The 27292-nt window shown below is 45.6% G+C and overlaps 1 protein-coding gene across 1 annotated transcript in view; it reads right to left on the bottom strand.

Moving 5' to 3' along the window:
- The window catches only part of LOC311119372 (dynactin subunit 1-like), a gene marked incomplete at both ends in the record, with an annotated part of 55995 nt that extends 39073 nt beyond the window's left edge, over nt 1-16922 (bottom strand). Inside the window, 5 exon segments of the mRNA XM_084194084.1 lie at nt 3924-4028; nt 14709-14868; nt 15787-15865; nt 15947-16151; nt 16800-16922. Coding sequence (XP_084050210.1) covers nt 3924-4028; nt 14709-14868; nt 15787-15865; nt 15947-16151; nt 16800-16922 — 672 coding nt within the window.
- Nucleotides 16923-27292: the final 10370 nt, after the last annotated feature.

Here is a 27292-nt window from a genome sequence, read left to right on the forward strand (position 1 = left end):
GGATGATCAATGGAAACAGGATGCACCTGAGCTCAATTTCGGGTATGAATACTTATGTAAATAAGGTATTTCTGTTTTCAATTTTTTATCAATTTGCAAGCATTGATAAAAAACCTGTTTTCGCTTTGTCACTACGGTGTATTGGGTCTAGTTTGATGAGGGAAACATTTCATTTAATCCATTTTAGAATAAGGCTGGAACGTAACAAAATGGGGAAAAAGGGTCAAGTCACAATTATCAGCTATGTATGACTATCGATTGCCCATTAATTCACTGACATCAGTGAGCAGGCTTTCAGAACGAGGAGAGACACGTCAGTACATGGGGTAGGCCTACCAATGGAAAAACGTCTGAAAACTTTGCTGTTTGTGGTTATGAAATTTGGACCACAGAAACACAATTATTATCTAAAATGTCTGCCTTTCCCTCAGTGTTTATCTAAATGTCTGCCTTTCCCCCAATGTTTATCTAAATGTCTTCCATTCCCTCCAGTGTTTATCTAAATGTCTGCCTTACCCCCAATGTTTATCTAAATGTCTGCCTTTCCCCCAATGTTTATCTAAATGTCTTCCATTCCCTCCAGTGTTTATCTAAATGTCTGCCATTCCCTCCAGTGTTTATCTAAATGTCTTCCATTCCCTCCAGTGTTTATCTAAATGTCTGCCATTCCCTCCAGTGTTTATCTAAATGTCTTCCATTCCCTCCAGTGTTTATCTAAATGTCTGCCTTACCCCCAATGTTTATCTAAATGTCTGCCTTTCCCCCAATGTTTATCTAAATGTCTTCCATTCCCTCCAGTGTTTATCTAAATGTCTGCCTTTCCCCCAATGTTTATCTAAATGTCTTCCATTCCCTCCAGTGTTTATCTAAATGTCTTCCATTCCCTCCAGTGTTTATCTAAATGTCTTCCATTCCCTCCAGTGTTTATCTAAATGTCTGCCATTCCCTCCAGTGTTTATCTAAATGTCTTCCTTTCCCTCCAGTGTTTATCTAAATGTATTCCATTCCCTCCTGTGTTTATCTAAATGTCTTCCATTCCCTCCAGTGTTTATCTAAATGTCTTCCATTCCCTCCAGTGTTTATCTAAATGTCTTCCATTCCCTCCAGTGTTTATCTAAATGTCTGCCTTTCCCCCAGTGTTTATCTAAATGTCTTCCATTCCCTCCAGTGTTTATCTAAATGTCTGCCTTTCCCCCAGTGTTTATCTAAATGTCTTCCATTCCCTCCAGTGTTTATCTAAATGTCTTCCATTCCCTCCAGTGTTTATCTAAATGTCTTCCATTCCCTCCAGTGTTTATCTAAATGTCTTCCATTCCCTCCAGTGTTTATCTAAATGTCTTCCATTCCCTCCAGTGTTTATCTAAATGTCTGTCTTCCCCTCCAGTGTTTATCTAAATGTCTTCCATTCCCTCCAGTGTTTATCTAAATGTCTTCCATTCCCTCCAGTGTTTATCTAAATGTCTTCCATTCCCTCCAGTGTTTATCTAAATGTCTGCCATTCCCTCCAGTGTTTATCTAAATGTCTTCCATTCCCTCCCGTGTTTATCTAAATGTCTGCCATTCCCTCCAGTGTTTATCTAAATGTCTTCCATTCCCTCCAGTGTTTATCTAAATGTCTGCCATTCCCTCCAGTGTTTATCTAAATGTCTTCCATTCCCTCCAGTGTTTATCTAAATGTCTTCCATTCCCTCCAGTGTTTATCTAAATGTCTGCCATTCCCTCCAGTGTTTATCTAAATGTCTTCCATTCCCTCCAGTGTTTATCTAAATGTCTGCCTTTCCCTCCAGTGTTTATCTAAATGTCTGCCATTCCCTCCAGTGTTTATCTAAATGTCTGCCATTCCCTCCAGTGTTTATCTAAATGTCTTCCATTCCCTCCAGTGTTTATCTAAATGTCTGCCTTTCCCTCCAGTGTTTATCTAAATGTCTTCCATTCCCTCCAGTGTTTATCTAAATGTCTTCCATTCCCTCCAGTGTTTATCTAAATGTCTGCCATTCCCTCCAGTGTTTATCTAAATGTCTGCCTTTCCTCCTACATTTTAACAGTATATTTAACTCCTTGTAATATAGGACAACATCACAAAATCCATTTGGCCTAAGTCGTTTAATTTAGTCTTATTATGATACGAAAATGTTAGGCTATTTCAAAAGCACAGAACAAATGATGGTTCTAGTTTCAGGAGGTCATACTTAAATGTAAAATAATGATTAACTTAACATTCTCACCAAGACAGACAGTCCAGACAGACAGACAGTCCAGACAGACAGACAGTCAGTCCAGACAGACAGACAGACAGACAGTCCAGACAGACAGACAGACAGACAGTCCAGACAGACAGACAGTCCAGACAGACAGACAGACAGACAGTCCAGACAGACAGACAGACAGACAGTCCAGACAGATAAACACTACAGTAGGCTATACATTGCACAAGACGAGTAGGCGAAGAGATTTAAGCTGCTAATGAACAAGAAATAGGCTCAATTGATTATCTCTGAAACTATCATCTTCGATATCTTTGAAACAATCATCTTCGAACTGCCGGGATCTGCAGCTTTTAAATAAATGGGTTAGATGGATGGCTTCGATAGTCCAGCAATCGAATTGCAATATGCTAATAATCCACATATTCTGCTTGAAAAGAGCTTGCACTGCTACCCTCAGCATTCATTATTCTTAGGAGGTCAGAACAAGCTGCAATGGAAGCCGAATGTATCCTCTGTGCGTGGAAAGAATATCCTGCCGCATGAAGGCTACACCTACAGACGGGATTCATCTCAACCTTTTTCATCCTTATGAGAACACTAAGCACATTCTTAGATTATTTGTTTGTGAACTTGTTTTTCTGGCGCTGCATTCATATAGCCTGCTCTTATCTATCAGCCTTTAGACTCTTATCTATCAGCCTTTAGACAGGTTTAAATTAGTTTCCCCGCCGAGCCATCAGCCGATCCCCAGCCAATGTGTTTGGCATGCAGTGGTGAGAGAGCATGCACACATGGGAGCGGACGAAAGAGTTCGAGGATGAAGGAGTTCGCTTCTGCTGCAGCGTTCGGGCTAAAATATATTGTGTTGTGGTACTGCTTTGCAGAGTCACAGAGAGGACCAATCAGAGCACAGAGTCACAGAGTGGACCAATCACAGCACAGGGTCACAGAGTGGACCGATGACAGGTGGTCTGTGTCTGTCCTAGTAGGTCTGTGTCTGTCCCAGGTGGTCTGTGGTGAGTCTGTCCCAGGTGGTCTGTGGTGAGTCTGTCCCAGTTGGTCTGTGTCTGTCCCAGTTGGTCTGTGGTGGGTCTGTCCCAGTTGGTCTGTGTCTGTCCCAGTTGGTCTGTGGTGAGTCTGTCCCAGTTGGTCTGTGGTGGGTCTGTCCCAGTTGGTCTGTGTCTGTCCCAGTTGGTATGTGTCTGTCCTAGTAGGTCTGTGTCTGTCGCAGTTAGTCTCTGTCTGTCCCAGTTAGTCTCTGTCTGTCCCAGTTAGTCTCTGTCTGTCTCAGTTGGTCTGTGTCTGTCCCAGTTAGTCTGTGGTGGGTCTGTCCCAGTTGGTCTGTGTCTGTCCCAGTTGGTATGTGTCTGTCCTAGTAGGTCTGTGTCTGTCGCAGTTAGTCTCTGTCTGTCCCAGTTAGTCTCTGTCTGTCCCAGTTAGTCTCTGTCTGTCTCAGTTGGTCTGTGTCTGTCCCAGTTAGTCTGTGGTGTGGTCAGTCCCAGTTAGTCTCTGTCTGTCCCAGTTAGTCTGTGGTGTGGTCAGTCCCAGTTGGTCTGTGTCTGTCCCAGTTGGTCTGTGTCTGTCCCAGTTGGTCTGTGTCTGTCCCAGTTAGTCTCTGTCTGTCCCAGTTAGTCTCTGTCTGTCCCAGTTGGTCTGTGTCTGTCCCAGTTAGTCTCTGTCTGTCCCAGTTAGTCTGTGGTGTGGTCAGTCTCTCACCAGATCAACGACGGTCTCTCTCAGCTCTCTGACTTTCTCCTCCAGGTCTAGATTCCTCTCTGTTAGAGTCTCCACCATCTCCTCAGCCCCTAGAGCCCCATCGACCTGGAACACAGAACACAACCATCAGCCCCATCCACCTGGAACACAGAACACAACCATCAGCCCCATCCACCTGGAACACAGACCACAACACAACCATCAGCCCCATCCACCTGGAACACAGACCACAACACAACCATCAGCCCCATTCACCTGGAACACAGAACACAACACAACCATCAGCCCCATTCACCTGGAACACAGAACACAACACAACCATCAGCCCCATCCACCTGGAACACAGAACACAACACAACCATCAGCCCCATTCACCTGGAACACAGAACACAACACAACCATCAGCCCCATCCACCTGGAACACAGAACACAACACAACCATCAGCCCCATCCACCTGGAACACAGAACACAACACAACCACCAGCCCCATCCACCTGGAACACAGAACACAACACAACCATCAGCCCCATCCACCTGGAACACAGAACACAACACAACCATCAGCCCCATCCACCTGGAACACAGACCACAACACAACCATCAGCCCCATCCACCTGGAACACAGAACACAACACAACCATCAGCCCCATCCACCTGGAACACAGAACACAACACAACCATCAGCCCCATCCACCTGGAACACAGAACACAACCATCAGCCCCATCCACCTGGAACACAGAACACAACACAACCATCAGCCCCATCCACCTGGAACACAGACCACAACACAACCATCAGCCCCATCCACCTGGAACACAGAACACAACACAACCATCAGCCCCATCCACCTGGAACACAGAACACAACACAACCATCAGCCCCATTCACCTGGAACACAGAACACAACACAACCATCAGCCCCATCGACCTGGAACACAGAACACAACACAACCATCAGCCCCATCCACCTGGAACACAGACCACAACACAACCATCAGCCCCATCCACCTGGAACACAGAACACAACACAACCATCAGCCCCATCCACCTGGAACACAGAACACAACCATCAGCCCCATTCACCTGGAACACAGAACACAACACAACCATCAGCCCCATCCACCTGGAACACAGAACACAACACAACCATCATCCTATTATATATATTATATACTACAGTATATAGGTCTATTATATATATTATATCCTACAGTATATAGGCTATTATATATATTATATACTACAGTATATAGGCTATAATATATATTATATACTACAGTATATAGGCTATTATATATATTATATCCTACAGTATATAGGCTATTATATATATTATATACTACAGTATATAGGTCTATTATATATATTATATCCTACAGTATATAGGCTATTATATATATTATATCCTACAGTATATAGGCTATTATATATATTATATACTACAGTATATAGGCTATTATATATATTATATCCTACAGTATATAGGCTATTATATATATTATATCCTACAGTATATAGGCTATTATATATATTATATACTACAGTATATAGGTCTATTATATATATTATATCCTACAGTATATAGGCTATTATATATATTATATCCTACAGTATATAGGCTATTATATATATTATATACTACAGTATATAGGCTATTATATATATTATATCCTACAGTATATAGGCTATTATATATATTATATCCTACAGTATATAGGCTATTATATATATTATATCCTACAGTATATAGGCTATTATACAGTGGGGCAAAAAAGTATTTAGTCAGCCACCAATTGTGCAAGTTCTCCCACTTAAAAAGATGAGAGAGGCCTGTAATTTTCATCATAGGTACACGTCAACTATGAAAGACAAAATGAGAAAAAAAAATCCAGAAAATCACATTATAGGATTTTTAATGAATTTATTTGCAAATTATGGTGAAAAATAAGTATTTGGTCAATAACAAAAGTTTTGTCAATACTTTGTTATATACCCTTTGTTGGCAATGACACAGGTCAAACGTTTTCTGTAAGTCTTCACAAGGTTTTCACACACTGTTGCTGGTATTTTGGCCCATTCCTCCATGCAGATCTCCTCTAGAGCAGTGATGTTTTGGGGCTGTCGCTGGGCAACACGGACTTTCAACTCCTTCCAAAGATTTTCTATGGGGTTGAGATCTGGAGACTGGCTAGGCCACTCCAGGACCTTGAAATGCTTCTTACGAAGCCACTCCTTCGTTGCCCGGGCGGTGTGTTTGGGATCATTGTCATGCTGAAAGACCCAGCCACGTTTCATCTTCAATGCCCTTGCTGATGGAAGGAGGTTTTCACTCAAAATCTCACGATACATGGCCCCATTCATTCTTTCCTTTACACGGATCAGTCGTCCTGGTCCCTTTGCAGAAAAACAGCCCCAAAGCATGATGTTTCCACCCCCATGCTTCACAGTAGGTATGGTGTTCTCTCAGCATTCTTTGTCCTCCAAACACGACGAGTTGAGTTTTTACCAAAAAGTTATATTTCGGTTTCATCTGACCATATGACATTCTCCCAATCCTCTTCTGGATCATCCAAATGCACTCTAGCAAACTTCAGACGGGCCTGGATATGTACTGGCTTAAGCAGGGGGACACGTCTTGCACTGCAGGATTTGAGTCCCTGGCGGCGTAGTGTGTTACTGATGGTAGGCTTTGTTACTTTGTTCCCAGCTCTCTGCAGGTCATTCACTAGGTCCCCCCGTGTGGTTCTGGGATTTTTGCTCACCGTTCTTGTGATCAATTTGACCCCACGGGGTGAGATCTTGCGTGGAGCCCCAGATCGAGGGAGATTATCAGTGGTCTTGTATGTCTTCCATTTCCTAATAATTGCTCCCACAGTTGATTTCTTCAAACCAAGCTGCTTACCTATTGCAGATTCAGTCTTCCCAGCCTGGTGCAGGTCTACAATTTTGTTTCTGGTGTCCTTTGACAGCTCTTTGGTCTTGGCCATAGTGGAGTTTGGAGTGTGACTGTTTGAGGTTGTGGACAGGTGTCTTTTATACTGATAACAAGTTCAAACAAGTGCCATTAATACAGGTAACGAGTGGAGGACAGAGGATCCTCTTAAAGAAGAAGTTACAGGTCTGTGAGAGCCAGAAATCTTGCTTGTTTGTAGGTGACCAAATACTTATTTTCCACCATAATTTGCAAATAAATTCATAAAAAATCCTACAATGTGATTTTCTGGATTTTTTTTCCTCAATTTGTCTGTCATAGTTGATGTGTACCTATGATGAAAATTACAGGCCTCTCTCATCTTTTTAAGTGGGAGAACTTGCACAATTGGTGGCTGACTAAATACTTTTTTTCCCCACTGTATATATTATATACTACAGTATATAGGCTATTATATATATTATATCCTACAGTATATAGGCTATTATATATATTATATCCTACAGTATATAGGCTATTATATATATTATATCCTACAGTATATAGGCTATTATATATATTATATACTACAGTATATAGGCTATTATATATATTATATCCTACAGTATATAGGCTATTATATATATTATATCCTACAGTATATAGGCTATTATATATATTATATCCTACAGTATATAGGCTATTATATATATTATATACTACAGTATATAGGCTATTATATATATTATATACTACAGTATATAGGCTATTATATATATTATATCCTACAGTATATAGGCTATTATATATATTATATACTACAGTATATAGGCTATTATATATATTATATACTACAGTATATAGGCTATTATATATATTATATACTACAGTATATAGGCTATTATATATATTATATACTACAGTATATAGGCTATTATATATATTATATCATACAGTATATAGGTCTATTCTATATATTATATAGTTAAACTCATATATATCGTGGATTAATTACACAAAAAGTGAAATAGTTCAAGCCTGTATTTGTTTTAATCTTGATGATTACGGCTTACAGCTCATGAAAACCCCAAATTCAGTATCTCAGAAAATTAGAATATGAACTGCGAAATTGAATACAGACATGTCGGCCTTCTGAAAAGTATGGTCTTGTACATGCAGTCAGTACTTGGTTGGGGCTCCTTTTGCATGAATCACTGCATCTATGCGGCGTGGCATGGAGTCGACCAGCCTGTGGCACTGCTGAGGTGTTATGGAAGCCCAGGTGGCTTCGATAGCGGCCTTCAGCTCGTCGACCAGCCTGGGGCACTGCTGAGGTGTTATGGAAGCCCAGGTGGCTTCGATAGCGGCCTTCAGCTCGTCGACCAGCCTGTGGCACTGCTGAGGTGTTATGGAAGCCCAGGTGGCTTCGATAGCGGCCTTCAGCTCGTCGACCAGCCTGGGGCACTGCTGAGGTGTTATGGAAGCCCAGGTGGCTTCGATAGCGGCCTTCAGCTCGTCGACCAGCCTGGGGCACTGCTGAGGTGTTATGGAAGCCCAGGTGGCTTCGATAGCGGCCTTCAGCTCGTCGACCAGCCTGTGGCACTGCTGAGGTGTTATGGAAGCCCAGGTGGCTTCGATAGCGGCCTTCAGCTCGTCGACCAGCCTGGGGCACTGCTGAGGTGTTATGGAAGCCCAGGTGGCTTCGATAGCGGCCTTCAGCTCGTCGACCAGCCTGTGGCACTGCTGAGGTGTTATGGAAGCCCAGGTGGCTTCGATAGCGGCCTTCAGCTCGTCGACCAGCCTGGGGCACTGCTGAGGTGTTATGGAAGCCCAGGTGGCTTCGATAGCGGCCTTCAGCTCGTCGACCAGCCTGTGGCACTGCTGAGGTGTTATGGAAGCCCAGGTGGCTTCGATAGCGGCCTTCAGCTCGTCGACCAGCCTGGGGCACTGCTGAGGTGTTATGGAAGCCCAGGTGGCTTCGATAGCGGCCTTCAGCTCGTCGACCAGCCTGGGGCACTGCTGAGGTGTTATGGAAGCCCAGGTGGCTTCGATAGCGGCCTTCAGCTCGTCGACCAGCCTGGGGCACTGCTGAGGTGTTATGGAAGCCCAGGTGGCTTCGATAGCGGCCTTCAGCTCGTCTGCATTGTTGGGTCTCGTGTCTCTCATCTTCCTCTTGACAATACCCCATAAATTCTCTATGGGGTTCAGATCAGGCGAGTTTGCTGGCCGATCATGCACAGTAATCCCACGGTCATTGAACCAGATATTGGGACCTTTGGCAGTGTGGGCAGGTGCCAAGTCCTGCTGGAAAATGGAAATCAGTATCTCCATAAAGCTTGTCAGCAGAAGGAAGCATGAAGTGCTCTAACATCTCCTGGCAGACGGCTGAGTTGACTTTGGACTTGATGAAACACAGTGGACCAACACCTCAGAAGATGACACGGCTCCCCACATCATCACTGACTGTGGAAACTTCACACTGGACTTCAAGCAACTTGGATTCTGTGCCTCTCCACTCTTCCTCCAGACTCTGGGACCTTGATTGCCAAATGAAATGCAAAATTTACTTTCATCTGAAAAGAGGACTTTGGACCACTGAGCGACAGACCAGTTATTTTTCTCCTTAGCCCAGGTAAGACGCTTCTGACGTTGCCTCTGGTTCAGGAGTGGCTTGACACGAGGAATGCGACAGTTGTAGCCCATTTCCTGGATATGTCTCTGCGTGGTGCACTGCCTCCTGCCTCAGTCCACTCCTTGGTCTGTGCGTGGGGGCTCTTGATGCACTGACTCCTGCCTCAGTCCACTCATTGGTCTCTGCGTGGGGGCTCTTGGTGCACTGATTCCTGCCTCAGTCCACTCCTTGGTCTCTGCGTGGGGGCTCTTGATGCACTGACTCCTGCCTCAGTCCACTCCTTGGTCTGTGCGTGGTGGCTCTTGATGCACTGACTCCTGCCTCAGTCCACTCCTTGGTCTCTGCGTGGGGGCTCTTGATGCACTGACTCCTGCCTCAGTCCACTCCTTGGTCTCTGCGTGGGGGCTCTTGATGCACTGACTCCTGCCTCAGTCCACTCCTTGGTCTCTGCGTGGGGGCTCTTGATGCACTGACTCCTGCCTCAGTCCACTCCTTGGTCTCTGCGTGGGGGCTCTTGATGCACTGACTCCTGCCTCAGTCCACTCCTTGGTCTCTGCGTGGGGGCTCTTGATGCACTGACTCCTGCCTCAGTCCACTCCTTGGTCTCTGCGTGGGGGCTCTTGATGCACTGACTCCTGCCTCAGTCCACTCCTTGGTCTGTGCGTGGGGGCTCTTGATGCACTGACTCCTGCCTCAGTCCACTCCTTGGTCTGTGCGTGGGGGCTCTTGATGCACTGACTCCTGCCTCAGTCCACTCCTTGGTCTGTGCGTGGGGGCTCTTGATGCACTGGCTCCTGCCTCAGTCCACTCCTTGGTCTGTGCGTGGGGGCTCTTGATGCACTGACTCCTGCCTCAGTCCACTCATTGGTCTCTGCGTGGGGGCTCTTGGTGCACTGATTCCTGCCTCAGTCCACTCCTTGGTCTCTGCGTGGGGGCTCTTGATGCACTGACTCCTGCCTCAGTCCACTCCTTGGTCTGTGCGTGGTGGCTCTTGATGCACTGACTCCTGCCTCAGTCCACTCCTTGGTCTCTGCGTGGGGGCTCTTGATGCACTGACTCCTGCCTCAGTCCACTCCTTGGTCTCTGCGTGGGGGCTCTTGATGCACTGACTCCTGCCTCAGTCCACTCCTTGGTCTCTGCGTGGGGGCTCTTGATGCACTGACTCCTGCCTCAGTCCACTCCTTGGTCTCTGCGTGGGGGCTCTTGATGCACTGACTCCTGCCTCAGTCCACTCCTTGGTCTCTGCGTGGGGGCTCTTGATGCACTGACTCTTGCCTCAGTCCACTCCTTGGTCTCTGCGTGGGGGCTCTTGATGCACTGACTCCTGCCTCAGTCCACTCCTTGGTCTGTGCGTGGGGGCTCTTGATGCACTGACTCCTGCCTCAGTCCACTCCTTGGTCTGTGCGTGGGGGCTCTTGATGCACTGACTCCTGCCTCAGTCCACTCCTTGGTCTGTGCGTGGGGGCTCTTTGATGCACTGACTCCTGCCTCAGTCCACTCCTTGGTCTGTGCGTGGGGGCTCTTGATGCACTGACTCCTGCCTCAGTCCACTCCTTGGTCTGTGCGTGGGGGCTCTTGATGCACTGACTCCTGCCTCAGTCCACTCCTTGGTCTCTGCGTGGGGGCTCTTGATGCACTGACTCCTGCCTCAGTCCACTCCTTGGTCTGTGCGTGGGGGCTCTTGATGCACTGACTCCTGCCTCAGTCCACTCCTTGGTCTGTGCGTGGTGGCTCTTGATGCACTGGCTCCTGCCTCAGTCCACTCCTTGGTCTGTGCGTGGGGGCTCTTGGTGCACTGACTCCTGCCTCAGTCCACTCCTTGGTCTGTGCGTGGGGGCTCTTGATGCACTGACTCCTGCCTCAGTCCACTCCTTGGTCTGTGCGTGGGGGCTCTTGATGCACTGACTCCTGCCTCAGTCCACTCCTTGGTCTGTGCGTGGGGGCTCTTGATGCACTGACTCCTGCCTCAGTCCACTCCTTGGTCTGTGCGTGGGGGCTCTTTGATGCACTGACTCCTGCCTCAGTCCACTCCTTGGTCTGTGCGTGGGGGCTCTTGATGCACTGACTCCTGCCTCAGTCCACTCCTTGGTCTGTGCGTGGGGGCTCTTGATGCACTGACTCCTGCCTCAGTCCACTCCTTGGTCTGTGCGTGGGGGCTCTTGATGCACTGACTCCTGCCTCAGTCCACTCCTTGGTCTCTGCGTGGGGGCTCTTGATGCACTGACTCCTGCCTCAGTCCACTCCTTGGTCTCTGCGTGGTGGCTCTTGATGCACTGACTCCTGCCTCAGTCCACTCCTTGGTCTGTGCGTGGTGGCTCTTGATGCACTGATTCCTGCCTCAGTCCACTCCTTGGTCTCTGCGTGGGGGCTCTTGATGCACTGACTCCTGCCTCAGTCCACTCCTTGGTCTCTGCGTGGTGGCTCTTGGTGCACTGACTCCTGCCTCAGTCCACTCCTTGGTCTGTGCGTGGGGGCTCTTGATGCACTGACTCCTGCCTCAGTCCACTCCTTGGTCTCTGCGTGGGGGCTCTTGATGCACTGATTCCTGCCTCAGTCCACTCCTTGGTCTGTGCGTGGGGGCTCTTGATGCACTGACTCCTGCCTCAGTCCACTCCTTGGTCTGTGCGTGGTGGCTCTTGATGCACTGGCTCCTGCCTCAGTCCACTCCTTGGTCTGTGCGTGGGGGCTCTTGGTGCACTGACTCCTGCCTCAGTCCACTCCTTGGTCTGTGCGTGGGGGCTCTTGATGCACTGACTCCTGCCTCAGTCCACTCCTTGGTCTGTGCGTGGGGGCTCTTGATGCACTGACTCCTGCCTCAGTCCACTCCTTGGTCTGTGCGTGGGGGCTCTTGATGCACTGACTCCTGCCTCAGTCCACTCCTTGGTCTGTGCGTGGGGGCTCTTTGATGCACTGACTCCTGCCTCAGTCCACTCCTTGGTCTGTGCGTGGGGGCTCTTGATGCACTGACTCCTGCCTCAGTCCACTCCTTGGTCTGTGCGTGGGGGCTCTTGATGCACTGACTCCTGCCTCAGTCCACTCCTTGGTCTGTGCGTGGGGGCTCTTGATGCACTGACTCCTGCCTCAGTCCACTCCTTGGTCTCTGCGTGGGGGCTCTTGATGCACTGACTCCTGCCTCAGTCCACTCCTTGGTCTCTGCGTGGTGGCTCTTGATGCACTGACTCCTGCCTCAGTCCACTCCTTGGTCTGTGCGTGGTGGCTCTTGATGCACTGATTCCTGCCTCAGTCCACTCCTTGGTCTCTGCGTGGGGGCTCTTGATGCACTGACTCCTGCCTCAGTCCACTCCTTGGTCTCTGCGTGGTGGCTCTTGGTGCACTGACTCCTGCCTCAGTCCACTCCTTGGTCTGTGCGTGGGGGCTCTTGATGCACTGACTCCTGCCTCAGTCCACTCCTTGGTCTCTGCGTGGGGGCTCTTGATGCACTGACTCCTGCCTCAGTCCACTCCTTGGTCTCTGCGTGGGGGCTCTTGATGCACTGACTCCTGCCTCAGTCCACTCCTTGGTCTCTGCGTGGGGGCTCTTGATGCACTGACTCCTGCCTCAGTCCACTCCTTGGTCTGTGCGTGGTGGCTCTTGATGCACTGACTCCTGCCTCAGTCCACTCCTTGTGAAGCTCCCCCACATTTTCGAATGGCCTTTGCTTGCCAATCCTTTCAAGGCTCCGGTTATCCCTGTTGCTTGTGCACCTTTTCCCACCACACTTCTTCCTTCCACTCGACTTTCCATGAATATGCTTGGATACAGCACTCTGTGAACAGCCAGCTTCTTTAGCAATGATCTTTTGAGGCTTTCCCTCCTTGTGGGAGGGCGTTGATGACTTGTCTTCTGCACAACTGTCCAGTCAGCAGTCTTCCCCATGATTGTGAAGCCTACTGAACTGGACTGAGAGACCTTTTAAAGGCTCAGGAAACCTTTGCAGGTGTTTTGAGTTCATTAGCTGATTAGAGTGTGACACCTTGAGTCTACAATATTGAACTTTTTCACAATATTCAAATTTTCTGAGATACTGAATTTGGGGTTTTCATGAGCTGTAAGCCGTAATCATCAAGATTAAAACAAATACAGGCTTGAACTATTTCACTTTTTGTGTAATTAATCCACGATATATATGAGTTTCACTTTGTCAATTGAATTATTGAAATTACTTAACTTTTCTACAATATTCTAATTTATTGAGCTGCACCTGTATATTCTATACTACAGGATATAGGCCTATGTACTGATATCAATTACACAGCTATCAGTAGCCTAAATATTAGGCTATATTATTTAGAGTTAGGATCTGAATGAGCCCCAAAATTTTACCTATGTGATATTATTATTATTATTATACTAATACATCTCTATTTAACCCAAAAATCTGAGAATTCAGCCAACCCTATTTTGACAGCAAAATAATAGTAACAATTGCCTAATTGTCAAACCAAAAATTAGTGACAATCACTCAAATTGTTAACTTTTCCACAATATTCTAATGTATTGAGCTGCACCTGTATATTCTATACTACAGTACAGCCTTATAGGGTGATCAGTATCACATAGAGCCTTATAGTGTGATCAGTATCACATAGAGCCTTATAGTGTGATCAGTATCACATAGAGCCTTATAGTGTGATCAGTATCACATAGAGCCTTATAGTGTGATCAGTATCACATAGAGCCTTATAGTGTGATCAGTATCACATAGAGCCTTATAGTGTGATCAGTATCACATAGAGCCTTATAGTGTGATCAGTATCACATTGATGCCTTATAGTATGATCATTATAACATAGAGCCTTTGCGAAATGCCACAAAGCAGGACTACATTTATTGTTAGTTCTCCCCCCATCAATACACCGGAAGCCGTCATAGAGTGTATCATTCAGCGCGCGAAGCGCTGACCTGCCTTCCTCCTGGGCAATTATATGTGAAACATCTCACTGTCCTAGAAATGCCTCAGACCTGATGAAAACAAGCCCAGATTCCCCCCCAGGGTGACATTCCCCCTAGAACTGCCTCAGACCTGATGAAAACAAGTCCAGATCCCCCCCCAGGGTGACATTCCCCCTAGAACTGCCTCAGACCTGATGAAAACAAGCCCAGATTCCCCCCCTAGGGTGACATTCCCCCTAGAAATGCCTCAGACCTGATGAAAACAAGCCCAGATCCCCCCCCAGGGTGACATTCCCCTTTTAAACGTAGATGAACCCTATAACCCATGGACTGTGCTGTGTGCTGACCTGTTCTTTGAGTTCATCGATGGTCCTCTCGGCCAGCTTCATCTCCTCCTGGAGTTTCTCTCTCTGAGTCCTCAGGGTGTCCAGCTCCGTGCTCTTCCTCTCCGTCTGCTTCTGAAGCTTCACGTGTTCCTGCTTCTCTGACACAGACAGGTCACGCATCCTGAAGCAGAGGCAAGACAAGGCATGTATAAACACACACATACTGTATACACTGAACAAAAAAATATATATAAAACGCAACATACAACAATTTCAATGATTTTACTGAGTTACAGTTCATATAAGGAAATCAGTCAATTGAAATACATTCATTAAGGCCCCACCCACTTGGGAGGCAGGCCCCACCCACTGGGGAGCCAGGACCAGCCAATCAGAATGAGTTTTTCCCCACAAAAGGGCTTTATTACAGACAGAAATACTCCTCAGTTTCATCAGCTGTCTGGGTGGCTGGTCTCAGACGGTCCTGCAGGTGAAGAAGCCGGATGTGGAGGTCCTGAGCTGGCGTGGTTACACGTGGTCTGCGGTTGTGAGGCCAGTTGGACATACTGCCAAATTCTCTAAAACGATGTTGGAGGCGGCTTATGGTAGAGAATTAACATTCAATTCTCTGGCAACAGCTCAGGTGGACATTCCTGCAGTCAGCATGCCAATTGCACGCTCCCTCAAAACTTGAGACATCTGTGGCATTGTGTTGTGTGACAAAACTGCACATTTTAGAATGGCCTTTTATTGTCCCCAACACAAGGTGCACCTGTGTAATGATCATGCTGTTTAATCTGCTTCTTGATATGCCACACCTGTCAGGTGGATGGATTATCTTGGCAAAGGAGAAATGCTCACTAACAGGGATGTAAACAAATGTGTGCACAACATTTGAGAGAAATAAGCTTTTTGTGCGTATGGAAAATGTCTGGGATCTTTTATTTCAGCTCATGAAACATGGGTCCAACACTTTACATGTTGCGTTTATATTTGTATTCATTATACAGACAGTAAGCATGTATTCACACACACATACACACACGCTCAAGTTCACGCTCAAGCACACACACTCTCGCACACACACACACTTACATACCTGACGAGAGCTTCCTTCAACCTGCCGTTCTGCTCCTCCAGCTGTTTGACGTGGTAACTGGAAGCAGCACCGTCTGAACCTGATGAAACAGCAAAGTTGGTGCGTGTGTACTGTGAGCGTGCGGCGTGTGAGCGTGCGGCGTGTGCTAGTCTCCTCTCACCTTTCTCCTCTATCTCGTGTTTGAGGATCTCCAGGTCCATGCTGAGCTCCTCTAGTTTCTCCTTCAGTGACTCCACCTCCTGCTGCAGGGACTCGGCCCGCTCCTCGGCCATCTCCTTGTCCAGCGTGGCCATCTCTATAGCGTCAGCCGTGTCTGCCATCTCCTCCATGTAACGCTCCTTCGCCTCCTGGGCCTCCTTCGCCTCCTAGAGGAAGTACATGGAGGATAGAGAGAGATAAGAGTCCACTACCAATATGATGACGGGATGACAAGAGTCCACTACCGATATGATGTGGCCTCCCGAGTGGCGCAGTGGTCTAAGGCACTGCATCGCAGTGCTAGCTGTGCCACTAGAGATCCTGGTTGGAATCCAGGCTCTGTCGTAGCCGGCCGCGACCGGGAGACCCATGTGGCGGCGCACAATTGGCCCAGCGTCGTCCAGGGTAGGGGAGGGAATGGCCGGCAGGGATGTAGCTCAGTTGGTAGAGCATGGCGTTTGCAACGCCAGGGTTGTGGGTTCGATTCCCACGGGGGGTATGAAAAAATTAATAAAATAATGTATGCACTAACTCTGGATAAGAGCGTCTGCTAAATGACTAAAATGTAAATGATGACAGGATGACAAGAGTCCACTACCGATATGATGACGGGATGACAGTTCTGTCTACAGTTTTAGTCTCTGTAACAAGGGCTGAATTAGTAGTACTGTGAGGTAAAGTGATGAATTAGTAGTACTGTGAGGTATACTGATGAATTAGAAGTACTGTGAGGTAAAGTGATGAATTAGTAGTACTGTGAGGTAAACTGATGAATTAGTAGTACTGTGAGGTAAAGTGCTGGTTTCTTTCTTTACCTTCTTGGCCTCTTTGAGGTGTTTAGTCAGGTCGTTCTGCTGCTCCTGCATCTTGTTCTTCCATTCCTGGAGCTGCTCCAGTTGGATCTTATGCTTCTCCAGCTCCTTCAGCTTGACCTTCATAATAATAACATAATAATACACTTTATTTGTATAGCGCGATTGACACATAGACAGCCACTGTAGATGAAATAGATGTACAGTGCATTCAGAAAGTATTCAGACCCCTTGACTCTATCCACATTTTGTTACGTTACAACCTTTTTCTAAAATTGATTAGATTGTTTTTTCCCCCCTCAATCTACACACAATACCCCATAATGACAAACCAAAAACAGGTTATACATTTTTGCAAATTTATTAAATATAAAAAACTGAAACATAACATTTACATCAGTATTCAGACCCTTTACTCAGTACTTTGTTGAAGCACCTTTGGCAGCGATCACAGCATCGATTCTACTTGGGAATGACGCTACAAGCTTGGCACACCTCTATTTGGGGAGCTTCTCCCATTCTTCTCTGCAGATCCGCTCAAGCTCTGTCAGGTTGGGTGGGGAGCGTTGCTGCACAGCTCATTTCAGGTCTCTCCAGAGATGTTCGATCGGGTTCAAGTCTGGGCTCTGTCTGGGCCACTAACGGATATTCAGAGACTTGTCCCGAAGCCACTCCTACATTGTCTTGGCTGTGTGCTTAGGGTCGTTGTCCTGTTGGAAGGTGAACCTTCGCCCCAGTCTGAGGTCCTGAGCGCTCTGGAGCAGGTTTTCATCAAGGATCTCTCTGTACTTCGCTCCGTTCATCTTTGCCTCGATCCTGACTAGTCTCCCAGTCCCTGCCGCTGAAAAACATCCCCACAGCATGATGCTGCCACCACCATGCTTCACCGTAGGGATGGTGCCAGGTGTCCTCCAGACGTGACGCTTGGCATTCAGGCCAAAGAGTTCAATCTTGGTTTCATCAGATCAGAGAATCTTGTTTCTCATGGTCTGAGAGTCTTTAGGTGCCTTTTGGCAAACTCCAAGCGGGCTGTCATGTGCCTTTTCCTGAGGAGTGGCTTCCGTCTGGCTGGTGGAGTGCTGCAGAGATGGTTGTCCTTCTGGAAGGTTCTCCCATCTCCACAGAGGAACTCTGGATCTCTGTCAGAGTGACCATCAGGTTCTAGGTCACCTCCCTGACCAAGGCCCTTCTCCCCTGATTGTTCAGTTTGGTCGGGCGGCCAGCTCTAGGAAGAGTCTTGGTGGTTCCAAACTTCTATAATTTAAGAATGATGGAGGTCACTGTGTTCTTGGGGACCTTCAATACTGCAGACATTTTTTGGTACCCTTCCCCAGATCTGTGCCTCTGTCTCGGCGCTCTACGGACAATTCCTTCGTCCTCATGGCTTGGTTTTTGCTCTGACATGCACTGCAAACTGTGGGACCTTATATAGACAGGTGTGTGCCTTTCCAAATCATATCCAATCAATTGAATTTACCACAGGTGGACTCCAATCAAGTTGTAGAAACATCTCAAGGATGATCAGTGGAAACAGGATGCACCTGAGCTCAATTTCGAGTTGCATAGCAAAGGGGCTGAATACTTATGTAAATAAGGTATTTCTGTTTTTATTTGTAATGATTTGCAAAAATTTCTAAAAACCTGTTTTCACTTTGTCATTATGTGGTATTGTGTGTAGATTGCTGAGGATTTTCATTTATTTAATCCATTTTAGAATAAGGCTGTAATGAAACAAAATGTGGAAAATATCAAAGGGTCTGAATACTTTCCGAAGGCGCTGTATATAACAATATATATATATTTTTTGTGACCAACCTATTTAGTTTTGTCCTTTTTTTCCAGAGGGGGGGGTTACAGTTTTTTTTTTAAACAATCAAAGAAATGCATAGAAAGATAACCCCCCCTTCTCCATTACTGTCCATGATATTGGTAAGGGTACAGATTCTCCATTACTGTCCATGATATTGGTAAGGGTACAGATTCTCCATTACTGTCCATGATATTGGTAAGGGTACAGATTCTCCATTTGGACCATTAGAAGAATGCAAAAGGCCCCCCTCCAGATCGCAAGGCGTTATTGTATAATATTGGAGTATGGCCATGCCATTTTGATTCCCAGTTACATTATTTTTAAATTTTGCGCCAAATAGAAATTGTGTGAGCAGTAATAGGACCAAAGCATAGTTTACATTGTTTAAGGGATATATCAGTGAAGACCACCTCTTCCAGGGCAATAAGAGACACCATATTTCTCTCTCTCTACTCAGCCAGTGGGGCGGAACAATCATGTCTAAACCAATTTAGGATGGGGCGAAATGCTAGTGCCTGGAAATACAATTTAAAGTTTGGTACGGATAGTCCTCTTACGTCTTTCCCTCTTTGTAAATGTGTTAATTTTATCCAGGATCGTTTACCTTGCCATACACATTTTGAAATCACACTATATATTTTATCCCAATAGCCAGAAGGGGGATCCATGGGAAGCATTGAACTACAGAAATTCAGCCGTGGCAATATTTTCATTTTGACAATTGATATTCTGCTGGTTAATAAAGCAACTGGTATATTATTCCATCTGCTGAGGTTGGATTTAATTGATCTGAGCGTTTTGTTAATGTTTCTGGCAATGGTTTTATCTAAGGAAGGAAATATATCTACTCCCAAACATAGCCGCGGGAAGTAGTTTGGGGGTGAGGGTGCTGCGATTTTTTTTATGAAGCTGAATTTACGTATGATGTTCAATGTGTTTGGGAGTGATTGAGATACATTGTCTAGATATAGTAAAATATTGTCTACTTATGAGATGAAGTGATCAGTAGATTTGAGGGAAATTGGTGTCATTTCCTTTCGATTGACAAATTGCTTGGGCCAGGGGTACCATGGAAAATAAGAACAGCAAAGGCAAAATTGGATCGCCTTGTCTGCTGCTTCTAGTGATTCTGAACGGAGCTATTGCCTGTTCTAACTATGGCATATAGTATTTTAATAATATGAATGAAATTGGAGCCAATTCCCATATGTTCCAAGACAGACCAGAGATATGACCATTCTAGTCAATCAAAAGCTTTCTCTGCATGGAGAGATAATCCAGCCCAAGGAGGTGTTGTTCCCGATGAAGCATCTAAGATATGGAATAGTCAATAGAGGATAAACACTTTTTAACAAACCCGGTAAGTAAGTCTCGAGACGGGACGACAATATTTTGGAGAACAGTTTAAAATCTGTGTTTATCAACGATAGGGGGCGATAGTGAGAACACTGGATGGCATCCTTACCTTTTTTAAAAAAATAAAAGCTAAATCAGTGCTGTATTTACACCTCTCCCAAATGAACCTCTGTGAACAGCTGTCTTAATCATTTAGAGCAATAGTGGACCTAATTGATTCCAAAATGTTAAATAGCGAGTTCACGAATTCCATCCCATCCAGGTGATTTGTCTTTATTCATGAAATCGAATGGGGCGGCAGGTAGCTTAGTGGGTAAGAGCGTTGTGCCAGTAACCGAAAGGTCGCTGGTTCTAATCCCCGAGCCGACTAGGTGAAAAATCTGTCGATGTGCCCTTAAGCAAGGCACTTAACCCTAATTGCTCATGTAAGTCGCTCTGGATAAGAGCGTCTGCTAAATGACTAAAAATGTAAATGTAAAATGAATGCCCTTTTGAGTTCATTAGGAGAGATCTTGCCTCCCAGCGAGGTGGCTCCTTCTGAGAGAAGAGGAGTTCCTAATTATTTTATAAAGGACTTTAGTCTGGCTTGGTGTGGATTTACAGTCAGAGGTGTACAGTTCTTTATAGAAGCGGGAGAATCTTTGACTGATTAATTTGGGTTCTGATAATAATTCCACCCGTTTCAGAATCAATAGTTGCTATATCAGCTAATTGATCATTACTGCGTAGCTTGTTGGCCAGTAAACGACTGGTCGATGGATGGCAAATTCAGCTCTCTGCTCTTATCAATAAATTAATTTCTGTCATGACTTTGGAAAGAGTAATAGCTACCTGGTCTGAAAATAGGGTTTGTGGAGAACGCTCTAACGCAGTTTACATATCCAATTCTGATATCTTCTTTAATTGTGATTTATTCAACCCAGATGCAAATTCAGTTGTATTATTTTCAATAAAACCTTTGGTGGCATCCCATAGAATCCAGGGGTCATCGACTGAATTTTTATTGATCACAGAATGTAGTATTTTGTAGGAATGAAACGTTGAAACACCATCTTGTGGTTCTTTTAGGAGATTCTGACATTTTAAGTTGGCAGTAGTGGTCAGACACGCTTGGCAGTAGTGGGTGTGGTGGTCAGACACGCTTGGCAGTAGTGGGTGTGGTGGTCAGACACGCTTGGCAGTAGTGGGTGTGGTGGTCAGACACGCTTGGCAGTAGTGAGTGTGGTGGTCAGACACGCTTGGCAGTAGTGAGTGTGGTGGTCAGACACGCTTGGCAGTAGTGGGTGTGGTGGTCAGACACGCTTGGCAGTAGTGGGTGTGGTGGTCAGACACGCTTGGCAGTAGTGGGTGTGGTGGTCAGACACGCTTGGCAGTAGTGGGTGGTCAGACACGCTTGGCAGTAGTGGGTGTGGTGGTCAGACACGCTTGGCAGTAGTGGGTGGTCAGACACGCTTGGCAGTAGTGGGTGTGGTGGTCAGACACGCTTGGCAGTAGTGGGTGTGGTGGTCAGACACGCTTGGCAGTAGTGAGTGTGGTGGTCAGACACGCTTGGCAGTAGTGAGTGTGGTGGTCAGACACGCTTGGCAGTAGTGGGTGGTCAGACACGCTTGGCAGTAGTGGGTGTGGTGGTCAGCGCTCATTTGTCTCATATGGGCAGGTAGCTTAGTGGTTAAGAACGTTGTGCCAGTAACCGAAAGGTCGCTGGTTCTAATCCCCGAGCCGACTAGGTGAAAAATCTGTCGATGTGCCCTTAAGCAAGGCACTTAACCCTGATTGCTCCTGTAAGTCGCTCTGGATAAGAGCGTCTGCTAAATGACAAAAAAAATAAAATAAAATATGACATCGATTAGTGAGAATGATTTATGCCTGTTTGAGTAGAAAGTGTACTCTTTTGTTTTAGGATTATGTGCTCGCCAGTCATCAATGAGGTTGTAATCAGAGAGTATATGCTGGAGAGCTATGGGATTACAATGATGACAGAACTTTGTGTTTTTATATTTTGAATTTTGTGGTCACACATTGAGATTCGTGGTTGCAAGTACAATTCGCTAATGTGTCATTTAATTTCACAAGCTTGTATCATGATGTGGGAAAGATTTAACAACGGTCTCAAACTTGTAACTTGACATTTGAATACATTCAATAAGATTTGCAAGCATAATTTATTTTCAGAATTATTACAAGCCATTTACGAGTATGAATATTCTGCTGTGAATCAAAAACACACTTGCAGATTTTGAATCTGTGCGCGCTCTAAGTTCTGTCACTGTTGTCACGTTACCAAGAGATTTGTAAACTTGTAGAAAGTTTTGTACGTTTGTAGAGAGCGATTTGCAAGTATAATTCGATTTGAGCAGCTCTGTGGTCAGGACCTTTTACTCCTGACCAATCAGTTCCCTCTGCTTAAACCACAGCCGCCTAACCATTGGCTCGATTGTTCGATCAATTAAATCTCAGGAAGTAGCTACCCACATGAGCAAGAGAGGACGAGGTAGATAAAACCAAAATGATTTACTTGAAGGTAATCGATTTTTTTTGTGGCATGGCAGTAGTTTGCTTATCATGTGAAATATATTGGTACATTTCAGACGAACTCCAGACCAACCATTGCATTGACAGCCGCTATTGCGTTAGCTAGCTGGCCATTCATCCTAGCTTTACTATCAACTGGCTAGCTTTATCATCAGGCAGCTTTAGATGCGAGGGGAAAACAAATATATTTGCTAGTTAACCATCTGATTGACAAAGTTGACATAAATACCATAGTAGATAGCTAGCTAAATTGAAACTTCTGGGGGAAAGCTAGCTAGCTAACTTCCACCATCATCACTGCAGTATAGCGAATGTTAGCTAGGTTTCTAGAAAATAAAAACGATATATTTGCCAGCTATATTTTAAAGACTTGTTACTTACTTTTGAACACTTTTTGTCAAACACTTTTTGTCAAACTACAATTCCACTGCCTGTTTATTGATTAATTGGTGACTGAAAAAGTTGGCAATAAAAATGCCCCTCTCAATTTCACTGCAAATAGACTAAATAAACATAAAGCCTTCATAAACACTACATACATGTGTTACAAATCATCTATAACCATATGTCATGCTTTATAAAGGGTTCATAAGTGTGGCATAACTGTGTGACATAACCACCAATGTTAAATGTAACATAAAACACTATGTCAAATATGACATACACCTGTGCTTTATAAAGGGTGGTATAAGCACCGCTTAATAAAGGCCTTATACACCATATTAAATTCAGGCTTCACAAATGACTGGTCGTGGTCCTCTGTAGCTCAGCTGGTAGAGCACGGCGCTTGTAACGCCAAGGTAGTGGGTTCGATCCCCGGGACCACCCATACACAAAAATGTATGCACGCATGACTGTAAGTCGCTTTGGATAAAAGCGTCTGCTAAATGGCATATTATTATTATTATTATTATTATTATATTACAAAGCATCTATAACCCTGTCATGCATCTTGGTAGAGCATTACAATAACAGGATATTGGGTTCGAATTCTGGGACCAACCATATGTACAAATGTATTCACGCATGACTGTAAGTCACTTTGGATAAAAGTGTCTGCAAAATGTGTATATTACATTACATTTTAGTAAAACATTTCTAGGATGGCCCAACCTCTTTCCATTTTGGGTGCATAGTCAATATTGGACCTGACCTCAACTTCCCCCAGAATGCTGTGTTGCAGGATGACACACACTCTAAAGTGCAGTCATGCACATCAGAACACATTGCTAGGGCCTTTTAAAACGTTGCTAGGGCCTTTTAAAACGTTGCTAGGGCCTTTTAAAACGTTGCTAGGGCCTTTTAAAACATTGCTAGGGCCTTTTAAAACGTTGCTAGGGCCTTTTAAAATGTTGCTAGGGCCTTTTAAAACGTTGCTAGGGCCTTTTAAAACGTTGCTAGGGCCTTTTAAAACGTTGCTAGGGCCTTTTAAAACGTTGCTAGGGCCTTTTACAATGTTGCTAGAGCCTTTTAAAACGTTGCTAGGGCCTTTTAAAACGTTGCTAGGGCCTTTTAAAACGTTGCTAGGGCCTTTTACAATGTTGCTAGAGCCTTTTAAAACGTTGCTAGGGCCTTTTAAAACGTTGCTAGGGCCTTTTAAAACATTGCTAGGGCCTTTTAAAACATTGCTAGGGCCTTTTAAAACATTGCTAGGGCCTTTTAAAATGTTGCTAGGTCCTTTTAAAACATTGCTAGGGCCTTTTAAAACATTGCTAGGGCCTTTTAAAACATTGCTAGGGCCTTTTAAAATCTGTTGGTTTAAAATATGTTTACTTTTTTTTGCCTACTTCTGCTTTTTCCCTAAATCCATTTTCTTGGTTTTGTTTTTCTGGTTTCAGATTTCCCCTATTTATTTCTGGTTTACCCCAGTTTTTTCACACTTTTTTTAATAGAAAAACAACAACATTGGATTTTCTGTGTTCACAACAATGTTTAAACCACATCAGGGGATGACTTTTGAAGGGTGAGAAAAATCTAAGAAACTTAGATTTTTTTGTGTAGTTGCCTTTTAATTCAGTGAGCACTGTTTGGTTAACGGGTTTTCTGCAGTGCAGTAAGCGCACATATGTGACCTACTGACTCGATTCGATCTTATTTAGCACAATTTGAAATGTGAAAGTAGAGACTTAGAGCTAGACAATTGTATATCATACACTACAGTTGAGGAACAATGGGAAAGTAATTCTACTTTGAAAGTTGATAAACTTGTAACCTCACTTTTGAGAAAATTGTCCTTGAATATTTTGGTACCTACTGGAGAGCTCTTCTTTGTCTCCACCCATTCAGCATCGATCACACCCTCTAAAGCCTTAGCCCCACCCATCTCTTTAAGGATTCACGTCTGAGGCTATGTACCAAACAACCAAGACTAAAGGCTGGTTTATACTACGGGTGTGTTCGTAAATTCAATCTGGAGTGCCAGAGTGCTCTCTGGGCGTTTGTTTTCTCAGAGCTTTGACCGATTTGTCCGTTTGTAAATTCAGAGCTTTGACCGATTGTCCGTTTGTAAATTCAGAGCGTTTCACTCTCGGACCGTTTAGAGCGAACACTGGACGCTCTGGTCGAAAAGTAGGGTTGATCCGAGCGTGAACTCTTGAACTTTTAAGGTTGGAACCAACATGCAGTGCCTCCAGCAGACAGAGAGGTAAAGAACCATTCGTCCTCCAGCAGACAGAGAGGTAAAGAACCATTCGTCCTCCAGCAGGAAGAGAGGTAAAGAACCATTCGTCCTCCAGCAGACAGAGAGGTAAAGAACCATTCGTCCTCCAGCAGACAGAGAGGTAAAGAACCATTCGTCCTCCAGCAGGAAGAGAGGTGAAGAACCATTCGTCCTCCAGCAGGAAGAGAGGTAAAGAACCATTCGTCCTCCAGCAGGAAGAGAGGTAAAGAACCATTTGTCCTCCAGCAGGAAGAGAGGTAAAGAACCATTCGTCCTCCAGCAGGAAGAGAGGTAAAGAACCATTCGTCCTCCAGCAGGAAGAGAGGTAAAGAACCATTCGTCCTCCAGCAGACAGAGAGGTAAAGAACCATTCGTCCTCCAGCAGGAAGAGAGGTAAAGAACCATTCGTCCTCCAGCAGACAGAGAGGTAAAGAACCATTCGTCCTCCAGCAGGAAGAGAGGTGAAGAACCATTCGTCCTCCAGCAGGAAGAGAGGTAAAGAACCATTCGTCCTCCAGCAGGAAGAGAGGTAAAGAACCATTCGTCCTCCAGCAGGAAGAGAGGTAAAGAACCATTCGTCCTCCAGCAGACAGAGAGGTAAAGAACCATTCGTCCTCCAGCAGGAAGAGAGGTAAAGAACCATTCGTCCTCCAGCAGGAAGAGAGGTAAAGAACCATTCGTCCTCCAGCAGGAAGAGAGATAAAGAACCATTCGTCCTCCAGCAGGAAGAGAGGTAAAGAACCATTCGTCCTCCAGCAGGAAGAGAGGTAAAGAACCATTCGTCCTCCAGCAGGAAGAGAGGTAAAGAACCATTCGTCCTCCAGCAGGCAGAGAGGTAAAGAACCATTCGTCCTCCAGCAGACAGAGAGGTAAAGAACCATTCGTCCTCCAGCAGGAAGAGAGGTAAAGAACCATTCGTCCTCCAGCAGACAGAGAGGTAAAGAACCATTCGTCCTCCAGCAGGAAGAGAGGTAAAGAACCATTGGTCCTCCAGCAGGAAGAGAGGTAAAGAACCATTCGTCCTCCAGCAGGAAGAGAGGTAAAGAACCTTTCGTCCTCCAGCAGGAAGAGAGGTAAAGAACCATTCGTCCTCCAGCAGGAAGAGAGGTAAAGAACCATTGGTCCTCCAGCAGGAAGAGAGGTAAAGAACCATTCGTCCTCCAGCAGGAAGAGAGGTAAAGAACCTTTCGTCCTCCAGCAGGAAGAGAGGTAAAGAACCATTCGTCCTCCAGCAGGAAGAGAGGTAAAGAACCTTTCGTCCTCCAGCAGGCAGAGAGGTAAAGAACCATTCGTCCTCCAGCAGGAAGAGAGGTAAAGAACCATTCGTCCTCCAGCAGGAAGAGAGGTAAAGAACCTTTCGTCCTCCAGCAGGCAGAGAGGTAAAGAACCATTCGTCCTCCAGCTCAGAGACAAGCTGCACTATTCACAGCTCTGTGGAATGTTCAAAGTAATTGCATTGCTGGACTTTTTTAAACTTAATGTATTTTGTATTGTTTTAAAAATGTACAAATAGAAGGAAATGTATGGTTGAGTCATTTCTTTAATGTTTATTTGTTTTAGCTGTTAGTGATGATTCCCTAAGTGTTAATACATTTGTGTTTACTTTATTAATAATAATAATAATAATAATAATAATAATAATAATATGCCATTTAGCAGACGCTTTTATCCAAAGCGACTTACAGTCAGAAACCCACCCATTGGTCTCTCCCCACCCAGAAACCCCACCCATTGGTCGCTCCCCACCCAGAAACCCCACCCATTGGTCGCTCCCCACCCAGAAACCCACCCACTGGTCACTCCCCACCCAGAAACCCCACCCATTGGTCACTCCCCACCCAGAAACCCACCCACTGGTCGCTCCCCACCCAGAAACCCCACCCATTGGTCGCTCCCCACCCAGAAACCCACCCACTGGTCGCTCCCCACCCAGAAACCCACCCACTGGTCGCTCCCCACCCAGAAACCCACCCACTGGTCGCTCCCCACCCAGAAACCCACCCATTGGTCGCTCCCCACCCAGAAACCCATCCACTGGTCGCTCCCCACCCAGAAACCCATCCATTGGTCGCTCCCCACCCAGAAACCCATCCATTGGTCGCTCCCCACCCAGAAACCCATCCATTGGTCGCTCCCCAC

The sequence above is a fragment of the Coregonus lavaretus genome, assembly GCF_964263955.1.
Source record: "Coregonus lavaretus genome assembly, contig: HAP1_SCAFFOLD_3030, whole genome shotgun sequence".
NCBI classification, from domain to species: domain Eukaryota; kingdom Metazoa; phylum Chordata; class Actinopteri; order Salmoniformes; family Salmonidae; genus Coregonus; species Coregonus lavaretus.